Raw genomic sequence first — 25324 nt, forward strand, 5'->3', positions numbered from 1 at the left:
AATTCACGAAAGAGAAAACTGCTTTGCTTGTGAAAAGAGCAGCCATAACTGAACAGCAAAAACAGATTTAGAAACTATCAACTAGCAAGTATATAGGCAGACACAATTTAAAGCAAGGGAAATCTAAAAGCTGTTTTAAGTACTCCCACTTTCAGTTATTTTTTTCAGGGTTCAGTATTTCCTAAATAGAGTACTGTGCCAAAAAACTAACTGATACAATTAACATCCTAAATTTTCAAAACTGACATATTCAGTAGTGGTAACTCCCAAATTATATATTTAAAAAAAAACATAATCTGATTGTAAAACTACTATTTTTTTTATTAAGTCACCTATAAAAGTATTCACTCAAAATATCTAGCACAAACATACAAAAGCAAATCAACAAAGAAGGTTAATCTTTTAAAAAAAAATGGAGGGCCCAGCAGCGTGGCCTAGCGGCTAAGGTCCTCACCTTGAAAGCCCCGGGATCCCATATGGGCGCCAGTTCTAATCCCGGCAGCTCCACTTCCCATCCAGCTCCCTGCTTGTGGCCTGGGAAAGCAGTTGAGGACGGCCCAATGCATTGGGACACTGCACCCGCATGGGAGACCCGGAAGAGGTTCCAGGTTCCCGGCATCGGATCAGCGCGCATCGGCCCGCTGCGGTTCACTTGGGGAGTGAATCATCGGACGGAAGATCTTCCTCTCTGTCTCTCCTCCTCTGTATATATCTGGCTGTAATAAAATGAATAAATCTTTAAAACAAAAAAAAATGGAACAGGAGGGCCAGCATTGTGCTGTAGCAGGTAAAGCCATGACTTGTAATGTTGGCTGCTCCATCCCCAACCCAGCTGTTAATGACCATGGAAAAGTAGCAGAAGACTGCCAGTTTTTTTTTTTAAAGATTTACTTATTTTTTGGGGCTCGGCAGCGTGGTCTGGTGGCTAAGGTCCTTGCCTTGATCCCATATGGCCGCTGGTTCTAATCCCGGCAGCTCCACTTCCTCTCTATCTCTCCTCCTCTCAGTATATCTGACTTTGTAATAAAAATAAAATAAATCTTTAAAAAAAAAGATTTACTTATTTTTATTACAAAGTCAGATATACAGAGAGGAGGAGAGACAGAGAGGAAGATCTTCCGTCCGATGATTCACTCCCCAAGTGAGCCGCAACAGGCCAATGCGCGCCGATCCGAAGCTGGGAGCCAGGAACATCTTCCAGGTCTCCCACACGGGTGCAGGGTCCCAAGGCACTGGGCCGTCCTCAACTGCTTTCCCAGGCCACAAGCAGGGAGCTGGATGGGAAGTGGAGCTGCCGGAATTAGAACCGGTGCCCATATGGGATGCCGGGGCGTTCAAGGCAAGGACTTTAGCCGCTAGGCCATGCCGCCGGGCCCAAGACTGCCAGTTTTTGAGCTGCTGTCACCCATGGGGGAGACCTGGCTTCTGGCTTTGGCCTGGTCTACCCTGGTCACTGTGGTCATCAGAGGAGTGAACAAATAAGTGGAAGCTCCTACTTTCTTCCTCTTTCTCTCCTTCCATCTTTCTCTGTAACTTTTCTTCCCCCCAAAAAGTTGAGTATTTTTATTTCAAAGGCAGAGTTACAAAGGAGAAATAGATCTTCCAACCACTAGTTCACTCCCTGAATGGCAATAACACTAAAGCTGAGCTGCTCCCAAGGCAGGAATCAGGAGCTCCAGATTCTTCCTGTTCCCCCATGCAGGTGCAGAATCCCATGCCTTGAGCCATCCTCTACTGCTTTCCCAGGACGTGCAGAGGGAGATGGGTTGGAAGTGGAGCAGCCAGCAGGAACAGGAATCCATATGGGATGCAGGTACCAGAGGCAGAGGTTTACCTTACTGTACCATTGGCCAATCTCAACTCTGACTTCAAATAAATCAATCAATCTAGGGGAAAAATTGCATTGGAACAACTGATAATCCTCAAATCACTCTTTGCATAACAAAATTAGCTCAAACTGGATCATAAACCTAAATATAAAAGCTAATCTAAAACTTTGAAGAGAAAATATACTAGTCAAAGTCTTTTATGAAAATAAGCATTATTCATACAAGGAAACAAAACTGATAGATTGAACTACCATCAAAATAAAAAACAAACTTTAAAATGTTCAGAAAATGAAAAAGCAGGAACTGGTACCTCCTATAATGCCTGAATCCCATATAAAGCACTGATTCAAGTCCTGGTTACTCCACTTCTAATCCACCTCCCTACAACGTGCCTGAGAGACCATCCAACTGTTTATACCCATGCCACACAGGGGGTGACCCACAGTTATGGGCTGCTGGCTTCAGCCTTGCCCAGGTTTGGACACTGCAGCCAGATGGGGAGTGTACCAGCTGATGGAAGACCTCTCTGTTAACTCTGCCTTTCTAGCAAAGCCATAAATAATGATTTCCATTTTCATTCAGATATCCCAACGGGTTTTAATATTTTCCAATAATTAACTCATTTATCCTTATGTAGTCTCAATGGGACAGGTAAATAATCTGATTAATTTCATTTGCTGATGTTATTTCCTTTTTTAAAAAGGAAATATTAAAAAAATAAAAAGAAAATAATAATTGCAGAATGGCTTATATTGCTGTTGTGTTTAGCAGGGGAGACAATAGTGTCTCTCGATTCTTTGGTTTTCGCAGACTTTTTTACTACCCAGTGAATGAATTTCTGATAAAGTAAAACTGACTGACAGAGTTTTAGTTGTTTTTTTCTTTAAGGAAACACATATTGCTGGCCTTTTTACTCTGTTAGCAACAAAATAACACAAATAAACAAATCTAATAAACTATCTAAGGTTAAAAGGAAATTAAAAAAAATCAAGCTTGGGGGCCTGGCGCAGTAGCGTAGTGGCTAAAACCTTAGCCTTGCATGTGCCAGGATCCCATACGGGCAACAGTTCTTGTTCCGTTGGTCCCGCTTCCCATCCAGCTCCCTGCTTGTGGCCTGGGAAAGGAGTGGAGGATGGCCCAAAGTCTTGGGAACCTGCATCTGTGTGGGAGAACCAGAAGAAGCTTCTGGCTGGCTCCTGGCCTCAGTTCGGCTTAGCTCCAGCCTTTGCGGAGTGAATCAGTGGATGGAAGATCTTTTTGTCTTTCCTCCTCAATATATATCTGACTTTCTGATAAAATATAAATAAGTCTTTAACAAAGTCAAGCCATGATCTATAAGAAAATATCTGCAAAATAATCTTTATACATCTGAAAGAGTCACCTCTCACATCTATATTGGATGTTAAAGCTAAATTATAAGGAAATAAAATGATCAAATGATTTTAAGAGATACTTCACCAGAAAAATTACACAAATGGAAGTGAAGAGATGCTCAATGTCACTTAGCATTATAAAGTTCAAACAAAACTATGACAAAATACCCTAAAACACCTACGCCAGAACAACAATCTGGCAATATCATTAATAATGACAAGTGTATGACTCACACATATTCCTATTACCTGGAAGGAATAAAAAATAACAGTCACTCTGGAAAACATTTTGGTAGTTTTTGAAAAGGTTAAATACATAATCCAGTGAGATCCACCACTTATTTTACTTTTAAGAATGTACCAAGAGAAATGAAAATATATGTTTCAATGGAAATCCTATCATCAATGGTTATAGTGATTTTATTCGAAACTGCCAAAACCTAATGCAACTACAAGAACCTAATGTTTTCCCACTGGTGAATGCACAGATAACCCGTAGTACACACACCCATGAAATAATTCAGTGATGACAAGAATACTCTCACATACAGCAGAACAATGCATTTTAAATATAACCTTCTGTAAAATTACAGGGCTACATACCACACAATCTCATTTATATGACATTCTAGATAAGGCAGAACTACTGGAGCTAAAACCTAGTTGCAGACTGCTACCACTTCATGTTGAGTGGGATTCTCTAAAAAGGACCATAAAAGACTTCTGTAGGGTGGTGGAAATATTCTATATTTTGACTATGATTATGTTGAAACTTATGCATTTTGAACTGCTACATGTAAACTTTACAATAACCTGACTTATATACTTACATACTTTAATATAGTTAACTATATTAAACACACACACACACACAAATGATTCACTTAGGGAATAAAAGCAGGTCTGCAATGAATAGAAAAAAATTGATTCAAAATAATCTCCTAATGGGCCCTGCATGGTAGCCTAGCAACTAAAGTCCTCGCCTTGCACATGCTGGGATCCCATATGGGCACCGGTTCGAGTCCCGGCTGCCTCACTTCCCATCCATCTCCCTGCTTGTGGCCTGAGAAGCAGTCGAGGATGGCCCACAGCCTTGGGACCCTGCACCCGTGTGAGAGACCTGGAAGAAGCTCCTGGATCCTGGCTTTGGATCAGCTCAACTCCAGCCATTGTGGCCACTTGGGGAGTGAACCAGCAGATGAAAGATCTTCTTCTCTGTCTCTCCTCCTCTTGTAATATCAGACTTTGGGATAAAAATAAATAAATCTTTAAATAATAATAATCTCCTAAGTCATTTTACAATATTTACAATTGTAATAATTTTCATTACTTGGATCAGAAAAAAGACGACACTGTAAATACTGTATGCAGTGTCTTGTAAAAATCTACCTAAGTATTCGTCCTTTTGGGATTGACTTATTTCACTGAGCCTAATGGTCTCTAGTTTGGTTGAAAATGGTAAAATTTCATTCTTTTTTAATGGCCTAATAGTATTCCATGGAGTAGATACACCAGTTTCCTTATCTACTTCTCTTTTTAGGGACATGTGGGTTGTTTCCATATCTTTGCTATCATAGATGGTGCTGCTATAAATATAGGTTACAGATTCCTTTTTCATATACAAGTTTCATTTCCTTTGGATATATTCCCAGTAGTAGGATAGCTGGGTCAGATGGCAGGTCAATCTTCAGTTCTCTTAGCACTCCCCATACTGACTTCTACACTGGCTGTACTAGCGTAGACTCCCAGCAACAGTGAAGAGTGTACCTTTCTCCCCACATCCATGCCAGCAGGTGTTTAGTAGAGTTCTGAAGATAGGACAAATATCATATGTTCTCTATGATATAAGGCAACTTTCATGTAAAATATAAAATCAATAACCCTTTCAAAAACTGTTTTTGCTACATCTCATGGGTTTTGATACCACTTTTCATTTCTTCAAAAAGGTCTTTTTTTCTTATTAATTTCTTCACTGACTCATACAGGTCATACAGTAACATTGTTTTCTTTAAAAAGGTTTTTTATTTTCTTTTTCATTTCTTCAGCGTCACATAGGTGATTTAACTTGCTATTTAACATGCTATTTAACTTCATGTTGTTGTAAATTTTCTATTTTTCTTCCTGTTGTTGATTTTGTTTTATGGCTTTTCATTTAAGGGGATGTATAGTAGCTGTGTAATGGAGACTAGCATATCCAGATGTGAAGATACAATGCAGTATGCATCTCTACTTCCAGATCAATGAAGGACTTCCAATGAAACTGTTAAATATATCTTGACAATAGGACGCTCGCTGGACTCTATGCCACTGTCCATACCTATACTGTCAGGGCACACTTAAATAGCAGAATGATGGACTTAGGATTGTTCATGAAAGATTACACTACTGTAATAATATAGGGGAAATCAGTGGGGGTTGGAAGAGTTTGGGGATAGGGCAAGGGAAATCTCAGAGCCTAGAACTGTATTGTAAAATAATAATTATTAAAAAAAAAAAAATACCGGGGCCCGGCGGCATGGCCTAGCAGCTAAAGTCCTCGCCTTGAACGCCCCGGGATCCCATATGGGCGCCAGTTCTAATCCCGGCAGCTCCACTTCCCATCCAGCTCCCTGCTTGTGGCCTGGGAAAGCAGTCGAGGACGGCCCAATGCCTTGGGACACTGCACCCGCGTTGGAGACCTGGAAGAGGTTCCTGGTTCCCGGCATCGGATCGGCGTGCACCAGCCGTTGCGGCTCACTTGGGGAGTGAATCATCGGACGGAAGATCTTCCTCTCTGTCTCTCCTCCTCTGTATATCTGACTTTGTAATAAAAATAATAATAAAAAAAAATCTTTAAAAAAAATACCCAAGTAGAAAAACTAACTTTCCTGAGTCCCACATAACTGACCAAACTGGAATCAACAGCCAAAAAACACACAATAGAGCAGATGTTTATGGCAAAAAACAGATTTTTAGGGCCAAGTGCAGTACCCTAGTGGCTAAAGTCCTCACCTTGTACATGCTAGGGTACTGTGCCAGGCACTGATTAATAATTTCTTAAGCATAAAACAATAAGTATAAATTGTAAGAGGAAAAAAAAACCTGATAAACTGGATAACATTACAATCTAAAAATTTTTTTCATCAACTCAAATAACAAGGTCATTTCTTTAATAAAAGAAGGAAAGGCAGAGTCTAGAGGTTATCTGCAATAGATAAAATGTTGCTAATAAATCAGACCAGATAAGGACAGCAAATCAATCAACAAGTAATAAAAGACCCAAGAGAATTCAAGCAAGAGAATGGCTGATTCAGAGAATAATATACTGAAATAATCAATAAAAATATGAAAATGTGCTCAGTAGCATTAGTCATTCATGAAACACAAGTTAAAGTCATAATATATCATACCAACTAGAAGTACTGAAACTGAGAGAAAACCAAGTGTGCCAAACCACAGAAGAACTCAAGTTCTCATACATGGTTGTTTATAAATTAGTGTAATCAAGCACTTTGCTAAACTTATTGGTATCATCTACTTTAGTTACATATATAGCATATGATCTAGCAGTCTAACTTCTATGTATATGCTCATTGGAAATACATGTATAAAAGAACATTTATTAAAAGACATGATAAGAATATTTGGGAACCAGCCCTGTAATCATCTAAATTAGAATAGATAACGATATAGCCAAATAATGGAAAACTGTACAGCTATGGGACTGAATGAACTACAACCATATAGAATATGGATAAACTGCACGATAGGACTACAAATGAAATTGTGTAGTTCCTTTTATGTAAAGTTGAGAAAGATTCAAAACAAATCTTGGATATTGAGCCCCAAGACAGTCTAAGCATTTTTGGAGGACAGCTTCTATGGGTTAGATATGACATGTGGACTCCCGAGGTTCTGGCTAATACTCCATTTCATAAACTAGGTGCTCGTCACAAGAATGTAGTATTATGAAAATACATCAGACCATATGCTTATGATGTTTACTTTTAATGTATTAACATTTATTTCACTAAAATACACCAAAAATATGTAGACAACCATAGATTGGGAAGAAAGTAGACTGGAAACTCAAGGAAAAAAATATGAAAAATGAGAAATCTTGCTTTCCAAGTATAAAACAAATTATTCTCCTTATAATTGAAAAACTACAATGTAAGTTGGGTACTAACCATGAATCCAGGTAGAACTGGCTGAGTAAATCTTGTCTTAAAGGAATAAAGCAATTGTTTGGAGTTTGCATCATAGAAAGAAAGCTGACCTAAAAAGAAAAGAAAAGCAGTCTAATTTACTATAGGAAAAAACTATAAGATCAGATTAAGTCTAATAATTACCATATAAGGAAAAAAAAGCCTAAAACATATTTTGGCATTAATTCTTTATTACAAACTGTAACAACTGGATTTAATTATTCTCACTAGAAAGTCAATGCAGACATGTTCAAGAAGCAGTCATCTTTCCTGATTTTCAACTCTATGTTGTCTTCATAATGCCTTGATATTATGGCACCATTCTACTCACTCAACTATTTTACTATTTCACAATTGTTTAGTAAATTGTTTCATGATCCATTAAAAAAAGGTTATTTCCTCCTAATTTAATGAAAGCCACATTTTCTATCCAAATCACATTACTCTTTAAAAGCTTATACCTTGTCAACTAACTACTTGAATCCAGTCTCTGAAATCACAGTATTGTTAAAGCTGCTTCAATTTTAAAGCTGAATATGTTCTCTTTCAACAGGATTATGTCCTAATAGAACTGCCCTTTTCTACACCAGCCTAATGGCCTCCTCACAACTGTTCTCCTTCATGAAGTTCCCCTTGGATGAGTCTCCCCTGGTTTGTATGCCAACTGTGAAAATAACTTTGGTCTCTTTTGTTTCCTATTCTAAACGCAGCTGCTATACAACACTGGCATATCAGTCACCTCCAATAACATGGGCGTGCCAGATATCTCGGGTTCTGTGTACTCCAAAACCCAGCCATATGAGAAACAAGTTCTTCATTCCGGTACTCCTGTTGCCTCCTTCAACTTGCCTTTAGCCCTAGGAAGTCGGGGGGGCCCATCAATCCGGCCACAGCTGCTGCCTACCCACTTGCCCCCTTTATGCACATTCTAACCTCCCCCCCCCCCCAATCAGCAGCAGCACTCCCAGATCCTTCATCATCACCTGCAGCAGGATGGCCAGCTACATACTTACAGATGATTCTCTGTTGCCAGCGCCAGCAGCAGCAGACGGGCAGCAGGCAATGTAGCCAGACCAGCTCCTTCCCGCAGAAGCCCCAACCAATAAGTCTGCCTACAACAGCTACAGCTACAGCTGGGGGGGGGAGGGTGGCAACTGAAGCCCTGACCCTCCTCCTGGTCTCATCTTCTGAGAGGGCTTCTCAGCCTGGAAACTATGGAAACAGCATCCAAGAGAGGAGGTAGGGTTCTGCTGCCCCCCCCACCCCCCGCAGCCCACCCTCCGGCCTCAGCTTCATGTCTGCCCCTCACCACCCTGCTGCGTGTATTATAGGATTTGTATTTTCTTTCTTTTTGTTTTGATTTGTTTCTTTCTTTCCTCCTCCTCTCCCCTTGCATTCATGATTATGCAACTTTCTGTGGGCCCTGCCCTTCCTGCATGCCTCCTATTCACCCTGGTGGTATACGGGTGAAGTGGGGAGGGGGCTCCCAAATACATATCCGCCCAACAGCCAAAACAAAACAAAACAAAACAAAACAAACCGCAGCTGCTTTGTTGAGGCTTTCCCCCCCTCTGCAGTATTCCCCTAATAACTCAATTGCTATCAAACAAAGAGGAAGAAAAAATAATGTTAACATTGAGACATACTAGCAAAGTGCTGTGTGCCTGAGGGACACAAAATTACATAGTAGGCACAAGTTAGTAAACAGCAGAGCAGTAACGCTTAGGTAGACATTTCTGTGTAAACCTTCAATAGCCATTCTGGTGGTGTGTCATATACTTACCTTCAGCTCTACTTTTGAGTTCTTTCACTGCATTTCAAAATGCATGCTAAACACGCAATATGGTAGTCCTGCCTCAATTTTTTCTGTGACTGTCTTAAATTTTACTGTGTATAGGGGCTTGCTGCTCTACTTCTGATCTTGCTTCATGTTTATGAACTGGAAAAGCAGCAGAGGATGGTTCAAGTCCTTGAGCCCCTGCACCCACATGAGAGACCCAGTGGAAGCTCCTAGTTTCTGGCTTTGAATCAGCTCAGCTCTGACCATTGTGGCCATTTAGGGAATGAACCAATGGATGGAAGTTCGTTCTCTCTCGCTCTTCTCTCTTCCCCCTCTCTAATTTTACCTTTCAAATAAAAATAATAAATCCTTAAGTTTTACTGTGTCTGAGTAAAATTAACACCTTTTCATTCTCTTATTTATATAGTCCTTGCCTATATTCATGAAGAACTACAGTGTCTACGTTTTACATTTTGAACTCAATGCTTAGTGGAGTATTTAAGCCTCTGGTTACAATGTAAACTGAAAATGTTCTCATTTTTTTTAATTTAAAAAGAAAAAAGGAATACATTATAATGACCATAAGATATTGTAAGGTTGTAAGGATTTAGAAAAATTAAAATATGAGAACAGCGAATAACAAAGATTGAATAGGCTGGAAAAACTTGACAAGAAAATTCAATGCTACAAGTTTTAAACAGATAATGAATATTACAAAATGTGGATTATGGTTCACAATTCTATGTTTATCTAGATGATGAAGTGTAAGAACAACAGTCTGAGACATTACAAAGAGCCAATGTAAGTCATTGTAAGATAAGCATTCTATCCAGGAGTTCCAATGATGAAACAGGCTTCCTTCCAAAACTATGATCTTCACCTTAACACAAAGTGCTTCAAGCACAGGAGTAGCAGTTATCTGCCCACACAGTGCAATAGATTTTATACTTTGTGGCAGGTAGACAGCCATTGTAAGGTCCACTTGCACTTGAAAAATATGACTCACCACTTTCTACAGGTAGGTAACGAAACAAGGTAAGGAAGAAATTAAAACTAAAATCAGCATAATCTATCAGATTTCACTAACACACTGTAAGGATCTTTGGAGTGCTATAAGCAGACACCAAATGCCCTTACAGTCAACTGTAAAACAAGAGGTTATGCTGTGATCAAAGCTAAATTGTCAAAATATCCCCACCATAATACTAAGGATTATCAACGGAGAGGATTATCAACAAAAAGTACAGCAACTCAGGCAACTACAATGCAATGACTTAAGAGAAAACAAGTAAACTTACCCCCATCAAAATCACAAAATACACCTATTTTCTCAGGAACAGGAACATCCAAAACTTTGACCTTATTATTATGTTTTGCAGCAAATGTGTTTTGTAACCAATTGTTGACATGGATACACCAACTAGTGTTTGTCTTTCCCAACTGGTCAAATTTCCCCAAAGTTTTATATGCTACTCCCACACTGTAGGATTTACAGTCCTTCTGTGCCTTGACCTCCCAATAATGTTGTCCACTTTCAATGGCAGTATCTCCTACAAAAGACAGAAAAGATAGATTTGGCATTTTTTTTCTTCCTTCTGAGTCACAAATTTGTATCTCAGATTTGTCCTACAAATGGCTCCCACCAAATCTGAGTCAAGTATTCTATAAAAATAATCATGTTAACATACAAACACTAATTTTTCTCTATGTAAAATACCTCAGAAGCTTTTTCCTTTATTATCCCACCAAGGCTTATATTCCTATGTAGGAACAAAGCAAGCTGAGGTACAGTTTTAGAAGTATCAATACTATAATTCCAAAGATTTTTGTATATGTTTGTATGTATTTGAAACATAGAGAAAGAGGAAGGGACAGAGCGGCAGAAGGATGGAGGAAGGGGAGAAGGAGAGGAAGGTGGAGAAGGAGGGGGAAGGAGTAAGCGGAGAGAGGCAGAGCAAGAGAAGGAAGGATGAGCTAAGCGAGGGAGGGAGGAGGGGAGAGGGAGGGAGGAGGTAAAGGGAAAAGGTGGGGAAGAGGAAGGTAAGGGGATGAGAAAGGGGGAGCGGGAGGTGGGGGTCACTTTCCAAATACCCCATCAGTGTTGCTGGACCAGGCTGAAGGCAGGAACTCAATCTAGGTGTCCCATCTACCTGAGCCACCACTGCTGCTTCCCAGTGCAGTTCAGCAAGAAGTGTGCATCAATCAGGGGCAGAGGTAGGACTCCAAATAACAGGATACAGGCAACCCAGGAGGCATCTACTCTGCAACAACTGTCTGCCCTCATAATAGTACAATTTTTAAATACCTCCAAAATAACTGTATTAGACTTCTCTTTAGAAAAAGAAACTTCTTCAAGGATCATATAAAGGCACAGTTCAATGGCGATATCCTCACCTTCCAAGTGCCAGAAACCCATTTAGATGTCCTGGCTGTCCCACTTCCCATCGAGCTCTGTACTTGTGGCCACGGAGGGCAGCATAGGATGGGCCAAAACCTTGGGACCCTGCACCCACATGAGAGATCTAAAAGAGGCTCCTGGTTCGTGGCTTCAGATTGGCTCCAATCTGGCCACTGAGGCCCTTTGAGGAGTGAACAAGAGAATGAAAGCTCTTTGCCTCTCCTTCTCTCAATAAATCTGATCTTCTTTTCCAATAAAAATAAATCGATTTTTAAAAGAAAAAAGATTTATTTAAAACATAGTCAGTACTCCTAAGTGGAAATTGTGTCTATATGCCGGTGCTACCTTTGAAATGAGATACTAAACACTACTATGTTTTACCCTACCCAGCACTGTATAGGATTCCCCAGTGAAACGGTCTCTGCCGCCTCTTACTGCCGGTGGCCTGGAGCCTACGGATGTCCGTTTGGGGGACGGTGTACCACTTCTATATAAACAGAAAACAAAAAGAAATACAGTTTATGTTACAACTGTTTTATAACCTAAAATTACAAATCATGGAAAGAACTTTTGGTAAGATTTCTAGTCACATTGCATGAACAGCACCATTTAATTTAATTTGCATATTATTAGCATTATCAACTGTAAACACTAAAATGTAAGAAGCCATCATTATAAAGCAGGCGGAAAACACTAACGCCATGCAGCAAAGCTTACATGAAGAACACACAGTTGAAATAATATTACCAGCATAAAAGCAAAATTGATAAAAGAAAAAAACTAAAGAAAAATTATCAAGTAACGCTCAAAGTTTTTGTAGCTAAATTTAAATAAAAGCAAAGGCAAAATGGGATTTTCTTTATATAAGTAAATAATCCTATTAACTGTGGGTACTTTTTTCCTAGATCCTTAAAAGAGAAACAGTGACTGGCTAAATCCACACACAGGACAGCATTTAATTCTATAAACCATTTCTCCCAACAGAAGAAACAAGAATTCCTGTTTCCAGGAATTAAACTTCTTGTCAAATTATGTAATACACTACACTGTACAGTATTAGCTTGTCACTAACTCTCAAAAACTTAAAACAGATTAAATCCCAGATGTTTTGCATATAACATTTTAATTAAATCACTGCACTAAAAAATTTGTCAACAAAATACTAACATTACTATTTGACAGAAATGAAATTAATAGTATACATTCTCACCACTAGTTAGAAATAAAAACACATGGCTAACATAACTGCACTAGAAATTTTTCCCCAAAAGATTAACTTAGTAGATTTCACTAACTTATACTGGCTTAGAAACCCATGAGAAAAACAAACATAAATCAAGAATAAAGATAAAATTTACAGTCAATTCATGTTATTTTGCATTAGTTAAATGACTTGTGATCACAACACTTATATATCAGTTTCAAGGAATTAAACTGTGAACTCAGGACCACTTCTATCTGCTTTCCGGTCAATGTTTAAGTAATAAAATAACCCAGCATTTATATTATTTAGTTTAACTCTTCCAAAAGGACTACAAAGGTTCTTTTTGTAAAGCTATTTATTTAAAAACACAGGCATATAAGTTCTGTTTAGACAGCATAATTGGAGGTAAATAAGAGACTGAAATCCTGTGAAATATATGACTTATTAGTCTCTTTTTATTAAGGAGGGGGAAAAATCTGAAGGAGAAAATCCAGCAGTATTTTTGAGATCTTCCTCAAAATAAAGGACAGAAATCAATAAAAACAGATAACTTCTACTTTGTATTAGGAATATCAAAAATAAGTATTTTGTGTTCTTCAATGTTTGGTTTTCTCAGATTTTCTGAGTAAATATACTCATTTGGTCAGTGATGGACTACATAAACCAAGCAGTCTCATACGATTTTAGTGGAGCTGAAAAATTTCCATCACTTTGTGAACACACAGCTGAAGAGGAGGCAAGAGAATATGGAACTGCTGAAGAAAAGAGAACCAGCTTCAAGCAAAGAATTTATCAGCATATTTTTCAGGCTCAACAAGCTCCTTAAAATTTAAAAACATAGATGCCCCTCAAACCAAAGATTTCACTGACAGGGATGTTCAGGGTCCACTATCTGCTTACAAGCAAATCTATGACAGACAAAAAAATTTACCACGGACATAATTCTGAAGACTAATGCCTTCGGAAGAATCGCAGGCCAGTCCTTCAGAAGGCAGCCCAAAGAAGATATTGTTACCATGGAGATGACCATTCTATGTGCACTGTCCCATCCCCAAAGAACTTCCAGGGGGACGAGACAGGGAAGTAGCGGACAATGGTGATCCTGACCCAATGCAGGCTGAGGCTAGTATAAGTCAGTGTCTCCGTTTTTAAAAAAGATTGAAATGTGAAATAAAAACTAACTTTAAAAATAGACCATCAGAGGACCTTTTAAAAATGCAAAATACTAGGATGCACCATAGACTACTGAAACAGAACACCAGAGAACAGCTTGGGAAATACACATTTTAGTCTTTGAATAAAGAATAATGATTTTTGCTGCTCATCAGGCTAGTAATCACTGAGATTAAAAACAAAAACAGAAAAGTCCCTTAAGGGGGACCATCACATGTGGTGGTGAAAATACGATTCTTACATACTCTACCATAGGGCCCCTCATCATTTGGTTGCCATACCAAGGAATGAACTTGGCTGTGGAAGAGCTGAGGGAAAGGAAATTGGTATTACCTGGTCACATGCCCTCATTTTTGCATTCTCAGTACACAAAGCTGTGTGACATCTTCACTAAAACGAATGAACTCAGCTGAATAAATGGAGCATGTGAAGTTACCAACTAAGGGCCACCTTCTCTTGCCTGACCATAGTTATAGATCAGAAATACAATCCTTTTGGATTTTATGAAAATTACTGTCAACTGAGGAGTAACAATCTGAATCAACCAGGAGACTGAATTCATTTTCTCAGCTGGTGATCCAGAGTGGTTGTTAGGAGGAAACACACATTTAAAAAAATATTTCCTAGGTAATCAAGCCAATAGTTAGAAATTCATGGGTAAACTATTTTTCACTTAGTACTGCTTTAAAATAAGTCGAGTTCTTATGACAACCAGAAAAACATTTTTTTAAAGAAAAAAAAGTTTAACTTACCAGTAATAAAGAAAAAGGAAAGCATGGAGAAAAGAAAAGATATAAATAACTATTCAGAATGGCAGGTTAACCTCAGAAGCAGCTTAAGTAAGAACTCCCCGACCTCAGCATTCCTGTCTTCCAGGTGCATTTTTGCAAGTAGTACACGCACAGCTATTAGGTTAAATACGGCATCCTTCCAGCCATTCCTCACTTCACTTCTCCTTAAAACAATTTGGCCACTTGAATTAAGGTTCTTTGCTATCTCCAGCATGGGTTATTTTAAAAGCTTTCCAGAATGACTTCCTTGTCATCTAATTCATTTTATTCACTTTAAGAAGACAAACCTAGCTCTGAGCCATCCACCTTTTAATCTTCATGCACTTCGTTCTTACAAATAACCTGGCTTGGCATTTCACTCTTGGTCTGTTCCCAGCTTCTCATGCTTATAGAACACTACACAGATGAATGTAACAGCCAAAGTTCACAAGATCTTTGCAATGCCTTTCCTCTTGGCACCTCTCTCCATGCAAGTCCAAATATCACATGTTCCTGTCCTTCCTCAAAACCTACTCTAAAAATCATTTCCTTAATGAAGGCATAATTGTCTTAAGGGACCACCCTAGCAGATGCAATTCTGAACATCTTCCTTCTTTTCAACTTCTTTATTCATACTTACCATTATAAATAATACCTACTTGGCACTACTGTCACCTGTACACGTGTCTCATCTAAATGAGATCTACATGAGGCAAGGACACTGCTGGTAAGTCCCACTACATCTCTACAGTCCTCCACTCTACCTCCCACAACATCTAACAAACATTCTACAATAAAAACAATTTATGGAAAGAATAAACAAATGTCTATAACATTCCTGAAGTAGCCTACAACACATGAAATATCCTTGAAATGAACAGAAAAAGAAATAATATAAGCTAAGACTACTAATATAAGCACTCTCAAAATTTCTTGGCAATCATGTAAAACTTCACAGACACTATGAAATCCAGCAGCATTTTATAATCTATAATATACTAACTATGAACTCACTATTTACCAACAGCAAGCAAATAAACTAAAAAGGAGAGAAAAAGCATAATTCAAAAAGAGAAAACTTGTTGGTTTCTGGTAAAGGTAAATAGTGTCTTCAAATATGTGCATTTTTACTCAGGAAATTTGAAATTATCCATGATTCTTCCATTGTCCTCAAAATAATCAAGGTCTGTATTTTTAATCATTAAGTTTTGGAACTGTATGATTCTTTGAACGTACAGAATGCTTCAAAGCAGTCTTATATCAAAAACAAGTAAAAGCAAAGCTATAATGTTAGGTATACTGAATACAGAAAACAGGATGCCAAGTATAAGTCAAAGCATAAAAAAACAAAATGGAAAAAAAGCTCAAGAAGTATTTTAAAGCACAGATTGTTTTATTATCATATACAATAAAATCTAAAGAATATGCAACACACTTAATGCTCTAAATCCAAAACTTAAGCTCCCAGTACAGACAGCCCACACAGAGCAATATTTTAGCTTACGAAGGCTGCTGCAATGGTTTTGGCTTGTTGGTTAAAAGAAAAAAAATTAAAAGTTATCCAGCCAAGCTTAATATACTTAAATCCTAAAACTAAACAGACACATATCATCACCTTGTAAGTTTCTTCAGTGAAGTAACATGGACACTGTCAGATAAAAATAAGTAACTGTTATATGAGAGTGTTTTACAAGTTAAGTTTAACAGCATACAATAAGATCAAAAGCCTGATGAGGAATTTCTCTGATTCATTGTTGTAACTCAACAATGACTTTACCTTCAGCTTGAACAAAGTGTCTTCTGTTAAAAAAAAAAAAGGCTCTCACACTTGGACATTATCTAAATAAGCTATGAAAATGATAAAAGGTCCTTGAGCCCACCTCCTGGGTTCAGGAGACTGCTGATTAGGGGAATGTACATGCTAATGGCTGTCATTTGGTGCAGACCTTCAGGTAAGAAAGGGGATTTGTAAGTCTAAAATCCAGAAATTACACTAGAAAATCCTCTGTAAGCACTTACAGTTGCTACACACACACACACACACACACACACACACACACACACCCCACACCACATATATATGTATATAACTTTAAAGAAATGGAATACAAAAATGAAAATGTATAAGAGGATTAGGAAAGAAATTAAACAAATGGGAATTTCATGCACAAATCAGTTAATGACAAATGGCACTATGTTCTTCACTCTAGTGTTACTAGTATATCAGAAATCATACTGGTGTACAGAATAAGAATTTCAACATAAGTCATTATCAAAACACAAAGCATAAGCATTTGTCCATACACCAGATTTAATGAAGTAGCTTACCTGCCCTTATTCTCTTTTCCTTTAATTTTACTTTCTTGGCCTTTTCCTCCAGTAGGATCCCACTCTACACAGGAATCTTCAACTTTCAAGTTCAAATGGGATGAAGTGTTATCCAAACTGAAGTTAAGTGCTGCCCAAGAAAATATTTTCATTTTTTAAAATGTAGCACATCCCCCAACTATCACCACATACTTTCCCATGCAAAACTATATACAGACAATCAAAGTTTAACTTTTCTTTTCTTTTTTTCAAAGATTTATTTATTTTTTTATTGGAAAGGTGGATATCCAGTGAGGAGAGACAGAAAGGAAGATCCTGTGTCCAATGGTTCGCTCTCCAAATGGCTGCAACAGCTGGAACTGAGCCTATCCAAAACCAGGAGCCTTCTCCAGGTCTCCCACGCGAGTGCAGGGTCCCAAAGTCTTGGGCTGTCCTTGACTGCCCTCCCAGGCCACAGGCAGGGAGCTAGATGGGAAACAGGGCCGCAGGAGTTAGAACCGGCGCCCATATGGGATCCTGGCACATTCAAGGTGAGGACCTTAATCGCTACACTATCAGGCCAGGCCCTAAAGTTTAACTTTTCAATATGAGTGTTTAAAACTCCCAGCATTGCTCCTGGCGCAGTGGCCTAATGGCTAAATTTCTCGCCTTGCATGCTCGGGATCCCATATGGGCACCAGTTCGAGTCCCAGCTGCTCCACTTCCCATCCAGCTCCATACTTGTGGCCTAGGAAGGCAAAGGAGGATGACCCAAAGCCTTGGGACCCTGCATCCTCGCGGGAGACCCAGAAGAAGCTCCTGGGTCCTGGCTTCGAATCAGCTCAGCTCTGGCCGTTCTGGCCACTTGAGGAGTGAATCCGCAGACAGAAGATCTTTCTTTCTTTCTCTCTGTAAAACTGACTTTCCAATAAAAATAAAATGAATCTTAAAAAAGATATGCTTACAAATAGAAAAAAAAAAAAAGGAATGAGACCTACCAAAGTCAAAGCAGAAAAAAGTGGAGATCATCTCAATAAAATCACAAAAGAAAACTAAATCACACAATGAAAACTCCGTGAAAAATGACAGGACCAGGTTACTACGTATTGATATTAACCCTGATGCAAATGGCATCACTCATTAATCAAAAGACATACATTAGTGGATTAGATAAAAAATGGGACCCATGTATCTGTTGCATAGAAGAAACACATCCCACCAACAAAGATATGTAGAAAGTTGAAGCGTGGAAAAGGATAATCCAAGCTAATGGAAAGGAAAAATGAGAGGGTATAGCCATTCTAATATCAGATAATATAGACTTGAATTGCAAAGCATTAAGAAGATGATGAAGGACACCATATAATCCTTAAGGGATCCAGTCAGCAAGAGGGAAAAACTCTAGCAGTGGATATGCACCAAATATGCCAAAGCACCTAGCAATGTGAAACAAACCTTAATGGATTTAAAGGGAAATACAGATACTGATATAATAATTATGGGGGACCTTAACACACCACTAACTTCAATGCACAGATGGAAAAGCAGAAACTCAGAAAAAAAAAAAAAACAACAAAGCTCTCACAGACAACAGAATAAATAAAATTAACTGATATCTACGGAATCTTTCATCCTTTCACAGAATACACCTCCAGGACCGATCACATTATAAGACAAACACAAGCCTCAGAAAATTAAAAAAAAAAGAAAAAAGGAAAAGAAATCCTACCACGCATCTAATGAGACCATCATAGAATAAAACTGGAGACCATCAAATCAAAATACCCCAGAAAATACCAAATACTTGGGAACTGAACAAACAATGGGTTATAGAAGAAATAAAAGGGGAAATCAAAAAATTCCTTGAAACGAATCAAGGCATTAACATAGCAAAATCTGTGGGACAGTCAAGACAATGCTAAAAGGAAAGTTCACTGCCACCAGTGCTTAACACAAGAAACTAGAAAGCTAACTATGTATCTGAAGGAACTAGAAAGACAATAGCAAAATAATTCCATGATTAACAGAAGAAATAATAAATATAAGTGAGGAAATAAACCAACTGTAGGAAAAAAACAATATATAAGAGGAATAAATTGTACAGCTGTTTCTTTGAAAAACAACTAAGTGATAAACCAACTGATGTCAACAAATCAGAAGACCAGGGAGAAACTGGAAGATTCATGGACATGTACACTTTAGCAAATCTAAATCATGAGGTAATTAAACATCTAAATGGATCTATAACCATGATGGACAAGGGTTCAGTAATCAAAACCTCCCAATAAGAAATTCACTGCTGAAATCTACCAAATGTTTCAAGAACTTACCCTAAACTTACACAACCTATTCAAAATGATAGAGAAGCAATCTTTTATGAAGTCATCATCACCTTACTACTAAAGCCAGATAGACACACAACAGAGAAAGAAAACTACAAACCTATATCCCTGATGAACATAGACACAAAAATTCTCAACAAAATACTAGTCAACAGAACCCAACAGTATATCAGACAGATCATTCAACTGAACCAGGTGAGATTTAACCCTGGAATTCAGGAATGGTTTAATACACATAAATCAATAAATGTGATAGACCACATCAATAAACTGAAGAATAAAAACCATATGATCATCTCAATAATTGCAGAGAAGGCATCTGATGGAATTCAATACTATTTCATGTTAAAAATCCTAAGCAAGAGAGCATAGAAGGAACCTTCTGTAACACAATCAATGCAATATACAAAAAAAACCCAACACCAGCATCATATTGAACAGGGAAAGACTGGAAGTTTTCCCACTAAGATCTTGAACAAGCCAAGGATATCCACTATCACCACTGCTATTCAACATAGTATTGTAAGTCCTTGCGAGAGCTATTAGACAAGGAAAACAAATTAAAGAAATTCAAATTGGAAATGACAAAGTCAAATTATTCCTGTTCACAGACACCATGATTTTATACATAGAAGAACCAAAAGGCTCAATTAAAAGAGGATCAGAATTCATAAGATATGAGTTTGGCAAGGTAGCAAGGTACAAAATTAATGAACATAAAATAAATGTACCATATGACTCAGTCTGTCCCACTCCTGGAAATATATCCAAAGGAAATGAAATCTACAGGTAAGAAAGCAACCTGTATCCCCATCTTTACAGCAGCACAGTTCATAACAGCAAAAATACGGAAACAACCCAGATGCCCATCAAAAGAGAAACAGATAAAGAAATTGTGGTACATCTCTACTCCATGGAGTACTATTCAGTCATTAAAAAGAATGAAAATTTGCCCTTTGCAACCAAACGGTCCTAACTTGAGACTATCATGCTCAGTGAAATAAGCCAATCACAAAAAGACATATATCATATGATCTCTCTGATATAAAGCAGCCTTCATGCAAAATACATGTATTGCATATAATGTAATTGTATATAAACATGTATATATGTGTGTGTATATATACATATATAAACATGCATGTACATGAAGAGGAATTATATAATAGAGGCTAGCCTACCAAGAAGTGAAGCTACATTGCAGTATGCATCTCTAGCCCAAATAAAAGATGGACTCCCAATAAAATTATTAAATACATCTTGAGAATAGGATGCTTGACTTTCTACCATTGTCTATACTTGCAATGGTATAATAAACTTTAATACCAAAATGATGAACTTGTGACTTTTGCTAAAAGACTACTGTATTAATAATATAGTACAATGGGGGGATGAATTGGGATGGTGGAGGGGGAAATCTGTGACACTGTGAAACTACATTATCATGAAAAATAAAAATTAAAAAAAAGAAACCTTTGTACATCTACTCCATGGAATACTACTGTCATTAAAAAGAATGAAATTCTACCATTTGCAACACAATGGTCCCAACTGGAGATCATTATGTTCAGTGAGGTAAGCCAGTCCCAAAACAACAAATACCATAGGTTCTCTCTGATACAAGAAGTCAACCTTCATGTAAAATGCAAAACATAAATAGAAAATAGATGAACTGTCTAATGAAGACTAGTATACCAGCAAGTGAAGATATTTTGCAGCAGGCATCTCTACTCCAAATAAAAGGAAGACTCCCAATGAAACTGTTAAATGAATATTGACAATGTGGTACTAGATTTTCTACCTTGCCTGTACTAACAATGCCATGACACACTTCAACAGCAGAATGTTAAACTTGTAACTGCGACTAAAGGACTATGCCACTCTAATAATATGGTGAGAAATGGTATGAGGATAAAGTGGGGAAGGAGGAAGAGGAGGGGAGGGAGATGAAAGCCTACAAAACTGCATTATGGAAAATAACAACAACAATAAATAATAATTATTATATAGATATAGATATATACATAAAATGCCAGCCAGTCTCAGTGCAGAATAGGATATGTGTGTCTTGCTGTAGCATCTCTGGAACAGCAAGGCCCAACATTTCCAACTGGAAATCCGTTTTAAAATACAGAACTGGGGGTGCTGGTGTGGCAGTTCAACATGCCACCAGCATTTCATATGGGTTCTGGTTCATGTCCCAGTTGCTCCACTTTCTGATCCAGTTCCCTGTCTATGGTCTGGGAAAGCAGCGGAGGATGGCCCAACTCCTGGGGAAATGCATCCACATGGCAGACCCAGAGGAGGATCCTGGCTTTAGACTGCCTCAGCTCCAGCCACTGCAGTTATTTGGGGGAGTGAGCCAGCAGATGAAAAGGAGTCTCTTTAAAATCTACCTTTCCAATAAAACAGATAAATCTTAAAAAAAAAATTAAGATCCAGACCATGCTCCAGAACAGTGAACCACCTCCAGGGAAACACTAGCCATCTGTCCATTTTCTTAAACAAACATGATTTGCATACCAACATCATGTAACATTTGGGTCCAGGTTTTTCCATTGACTACAAAAGATGACAAAATAGAATAAATAAAACATTGCAAAAGAATATAGTATGTGCCTGAGGGGGGATAATTACAGTGACGCAACTATTATATAAGGCCTAAAAATAGCTCAGGTTATACAGAAAAATTATTGGCATCTAATTATAACTTTTTAAAATGTCAAAAAGTCATTTCAGGGCCCGGCACAATAGCACAGCAGCTAAAATCCTCATCTTGAATGCGCTGGAATTCCATATAGAGACCGGTTCTATCATGGTGGCCCACTTCCTATCCAGCTCCCTGCTTGTAGCCTGGGAAAGCAGTTAAGGACGGCCCAAAGCCTTGGGACCCTGTATCCATGTGGGAGACCCAGAGGGGGCTCCTGGCTCCTGGCTTTGGATGGGCTCAGCTCCAGCCATTGCAGCTGCTTGGGGAGTGAACCAGCGGACAGAAGATCTTCCTTTCTGTCTCTTCTCCTCTCTGTATAACTGCCTTTCCAATCAAAATAAATAAATCTTTTTTAAAAAGTCATATCCTAGCCTAAAATTCACCAAGTTCAGTAAAAATCGTTCTTCAATACTATAAGCTACTAAATATAAAAATGAAAATAGACACTAGACAGCTAAAGAGTACCCTATAGCCACTTTAAGGTATATAACAGCTGGTTGTGTATAAACTAAAATTGAAATGTCAATGAAGTAGTCACAGGATGTGGTTAAGAACTTGCATTTTCTAACATATTGGTCACTCAATACCATATCAATTAACTCCATGATGCTGTAAACTGTTGTTGATATTATGTTGTGGCTTTTCATTGGACAGGATGATATTCTGCCAGCTCTACTTTCACACCAGGGATGGTCACCCGAGGAAACCGTTGGGTTTATCTGGACAATTAGATGCTGGACTCTATGAATGGTACATGCTCACAATAAAGGAATCATGACTGGATATGAAATGTACTATTGCAACAATGTGGAGGAATCCACCATGGGGCGGAGCGCTTTTTGGACGGGCCGGGGGAATCCCAGCGCCTATGAAACTGCGTCATAAAGTGAAATTAAAAAAATAATAACAAATTGAAAAAATGTCATATACAACATAATGTCAACTATGTTTTGAAATGGAAACCTCTAGAAATTGTAGAAACATAAGTTTCGTTAGAAGTCATTCAAAATATTGTCAACAACAATACAATAAAATAGATTAAAAAAAAAAGAAGTCATTCAAAGTAATTAAATATCTTGGTTATTTTCCATAATTCTCAAATAAAACCATTTGCTAACACAAATTACTTAGATTTTTTTTCCTTAGACTCTGATACATTTTTGAGTTTGTCTCTTCTATAACTTATGGGCCTAAGATTTTATTTTATTATTATATACTATTTTTTAAGATTTATTTATTTTTATTGCAAAGTCAGATATACAGAGAAGAGGAGAGACAGAGAGGAAGATCTCCCATCTGCTGATTCACTCCCCAAGTGGCCACAACGGCTGGAGCTCAGCCGATCTGAAGCCAGGAGCCAGAGGCCTCTTCTGGGTCTCCAACACAGGTGCATGGTCCCAAGGCTTTGGGGCTGTCCTCCAATGCTCCCCAAGCCACAGGCAGGGAGCTGGAGGGGAAGCAGTGTGGCCTGAACCAGCTCCCAGAGGGGATCCCAGAACATTCAAGGCAAGGACCTTAGCTGCTAGGCCACCATGTTGGGCCCTATTATATGCTATTTTTATATCATCCTCCAAAATACATCAATTTTATGGAAAGCAAAACAATTCAAAAACTACATGAAGTAGGTGTCAGTGAAACATTCCAAACACCAAGTACCTGTAACAATGTGCAGCATCTGACTGCAGAAACAAATCCAATCAGCACCAATTACAACTGGGAATACCTCCAACATATTTCAAACTAAAAGACGGTTACAAAACCTCTTTTAATTATTCCCTGTACTCAAAAAAACTATTCTAAATCATTGCAATTAAATGAACATTACTGTTAGAGACAAGAACAACTTAGGTTCCAGACCTGCAACAAGTGCTGGTACAGAATTTGGTAACAAATTCTTATTGATATCTTTCCAAGCTGTATGTAAGAAACATGGGCAATCATCTGTCAGATTTACAGTTTACTTTCCTCATCTGCAAAATGAGTATCAGTAATAGTCTATTTATCTCTCAAGATGATGTTAAAGACGAAAAAAGTTAATCCTAGTAAGCTATTTAACAATGAACTACAATAAAATATAAGGAAAACAGAAGGGACCAAAACTAAACTGAATAGGGACCGTCTCGTTATCTATAATCCATTTTCTGAACAAATTCTAAATAAACCCCAATGACTATATATTTATACTGTACTAAAATTTATAAACTTAGCACTTACTAGAAAATATAATACCATCATCATTACCTGATACTCACGGATATAATCCCACAGGAAAACCAATGAGACATTCCCATCACAGCCCTATTTCTCCAGTCTCACACCTATTTCTATTGCAAAAGCCAGAGGTGGGAAGAGAATTCACCCATGCATGAGATGCGTCCTGTCCTGCGCCCAGCTGCGAATAGCCTCAGATACTCAGGCAATCAGCTACAAGTCTCACCTTTAGTTTCCAGAGTCACTGGGTCAGAAAACTCTCCAGCCACAGCCTTATTACAAGCTCGCACTCTGAAATTCATATATCTTGAATCAAATTTTAAGCCTGAAAAAGTGAAAATAATTTTTAGGCATGAAGAATGATGGATTCTATGCCCCCCAAAATAACTATGACTCTTCAAATAGATACTTTTCCTCCTTGGAAGTAACCTTATTCAGCAAGAGTTGCAATTCATATTTAAAGAGTACTGCACGAAATAAGAATAACAACAATTTATGTAATATGTGCTTCAAAAGAAATAAGTTACCTAGCTTATCAACTTTTTGGAAACTTAAAAATGTACCCTTCTAGACTTCATTAAAAATATTTCTGCCAGAAATGCCATAATATATAATATTTCATTTTGCAAAGCATATATCTTATGTTTGTATTTATGAAGCATTGCATATTATGTGAAAAATACATCTGAAGGGGAAGCAAAGCATAAATTAATAATGTAAACTTTGAAATTAGGTACAAATTTAAAACTCAGTGTAAAATTCTTAGCTATGGAACCTTCAATAGATTGTGTCTTGGTTTATCTGTCAAATGCAAATTACAAAATCAACCTTACAAATGTGGTAAAAATTAAATGAGATGTACTATTCATAATACATGAGAGTCCACCTCCTGAAAAATATTAAGTGTACAATAGCAGTTTCTAATGCTACCAATCATGCATAGAATGCACTGAACTCTGACACCATTTAGCCATCTCAAATATACAAAGCCTTTTATGTATCAAATCATCTTTTTAAAGGCTTTCAAAAGACCAAGACCT

General features: G+C 37.9%; 1 protein-coding gene across 5 annotated transcripts in view; it reads right to left on the bottom strand.

The window, feature by feature from the left end:
- FSD1L (fibronectin type III and SPRY domain containing 1 like) overlaps nt 1-25324 on the bottom strand; it is an 84160-nt gene that overhangs the window by 17958 nt on the left and 40878 nt on the right. For all 5 annotated transcript variants that reach the window (XM_058672984.1, XM_058672986.1, XM_058672988.1 and 2 more), the window contains 5 exons: nt 24511-24609; nt 17043-17172; nt 11954-12054; nt 10468-10719; nt 7372-7460 (listed from right to left, as the gene is read on the bottom strand). In XM_058672984.1, the coding sequence (XP_058528967.1) occupies nt 7372-7460; nt 10468-10719; nt 11954-12054; nt 17043-17172; nt 24511-24609 (671 nt within the window). The remainder of the gene's footprint in view (nt 1-7371; nt 7461-10467; nt 10720-11953; nt 12055-17042; nt 17173-24510; nt 24610-25324) is intronic.

Source organism: Ochotona princeps, chromosome 14 (assembly GCF_030435755.1).
Source record: "Ochotona princeps isolate mOchPri1 chromosome 14, mOchPri1.hap1, whole genome shotgun sequence".
In the NCBI taxonomy this organism is placed as follows: Eukaryota; Metazoa; Chordata; class Mammalia; order Lagomorpha; family Ochotonidae; genus Ochotona; species Ochotona princeps.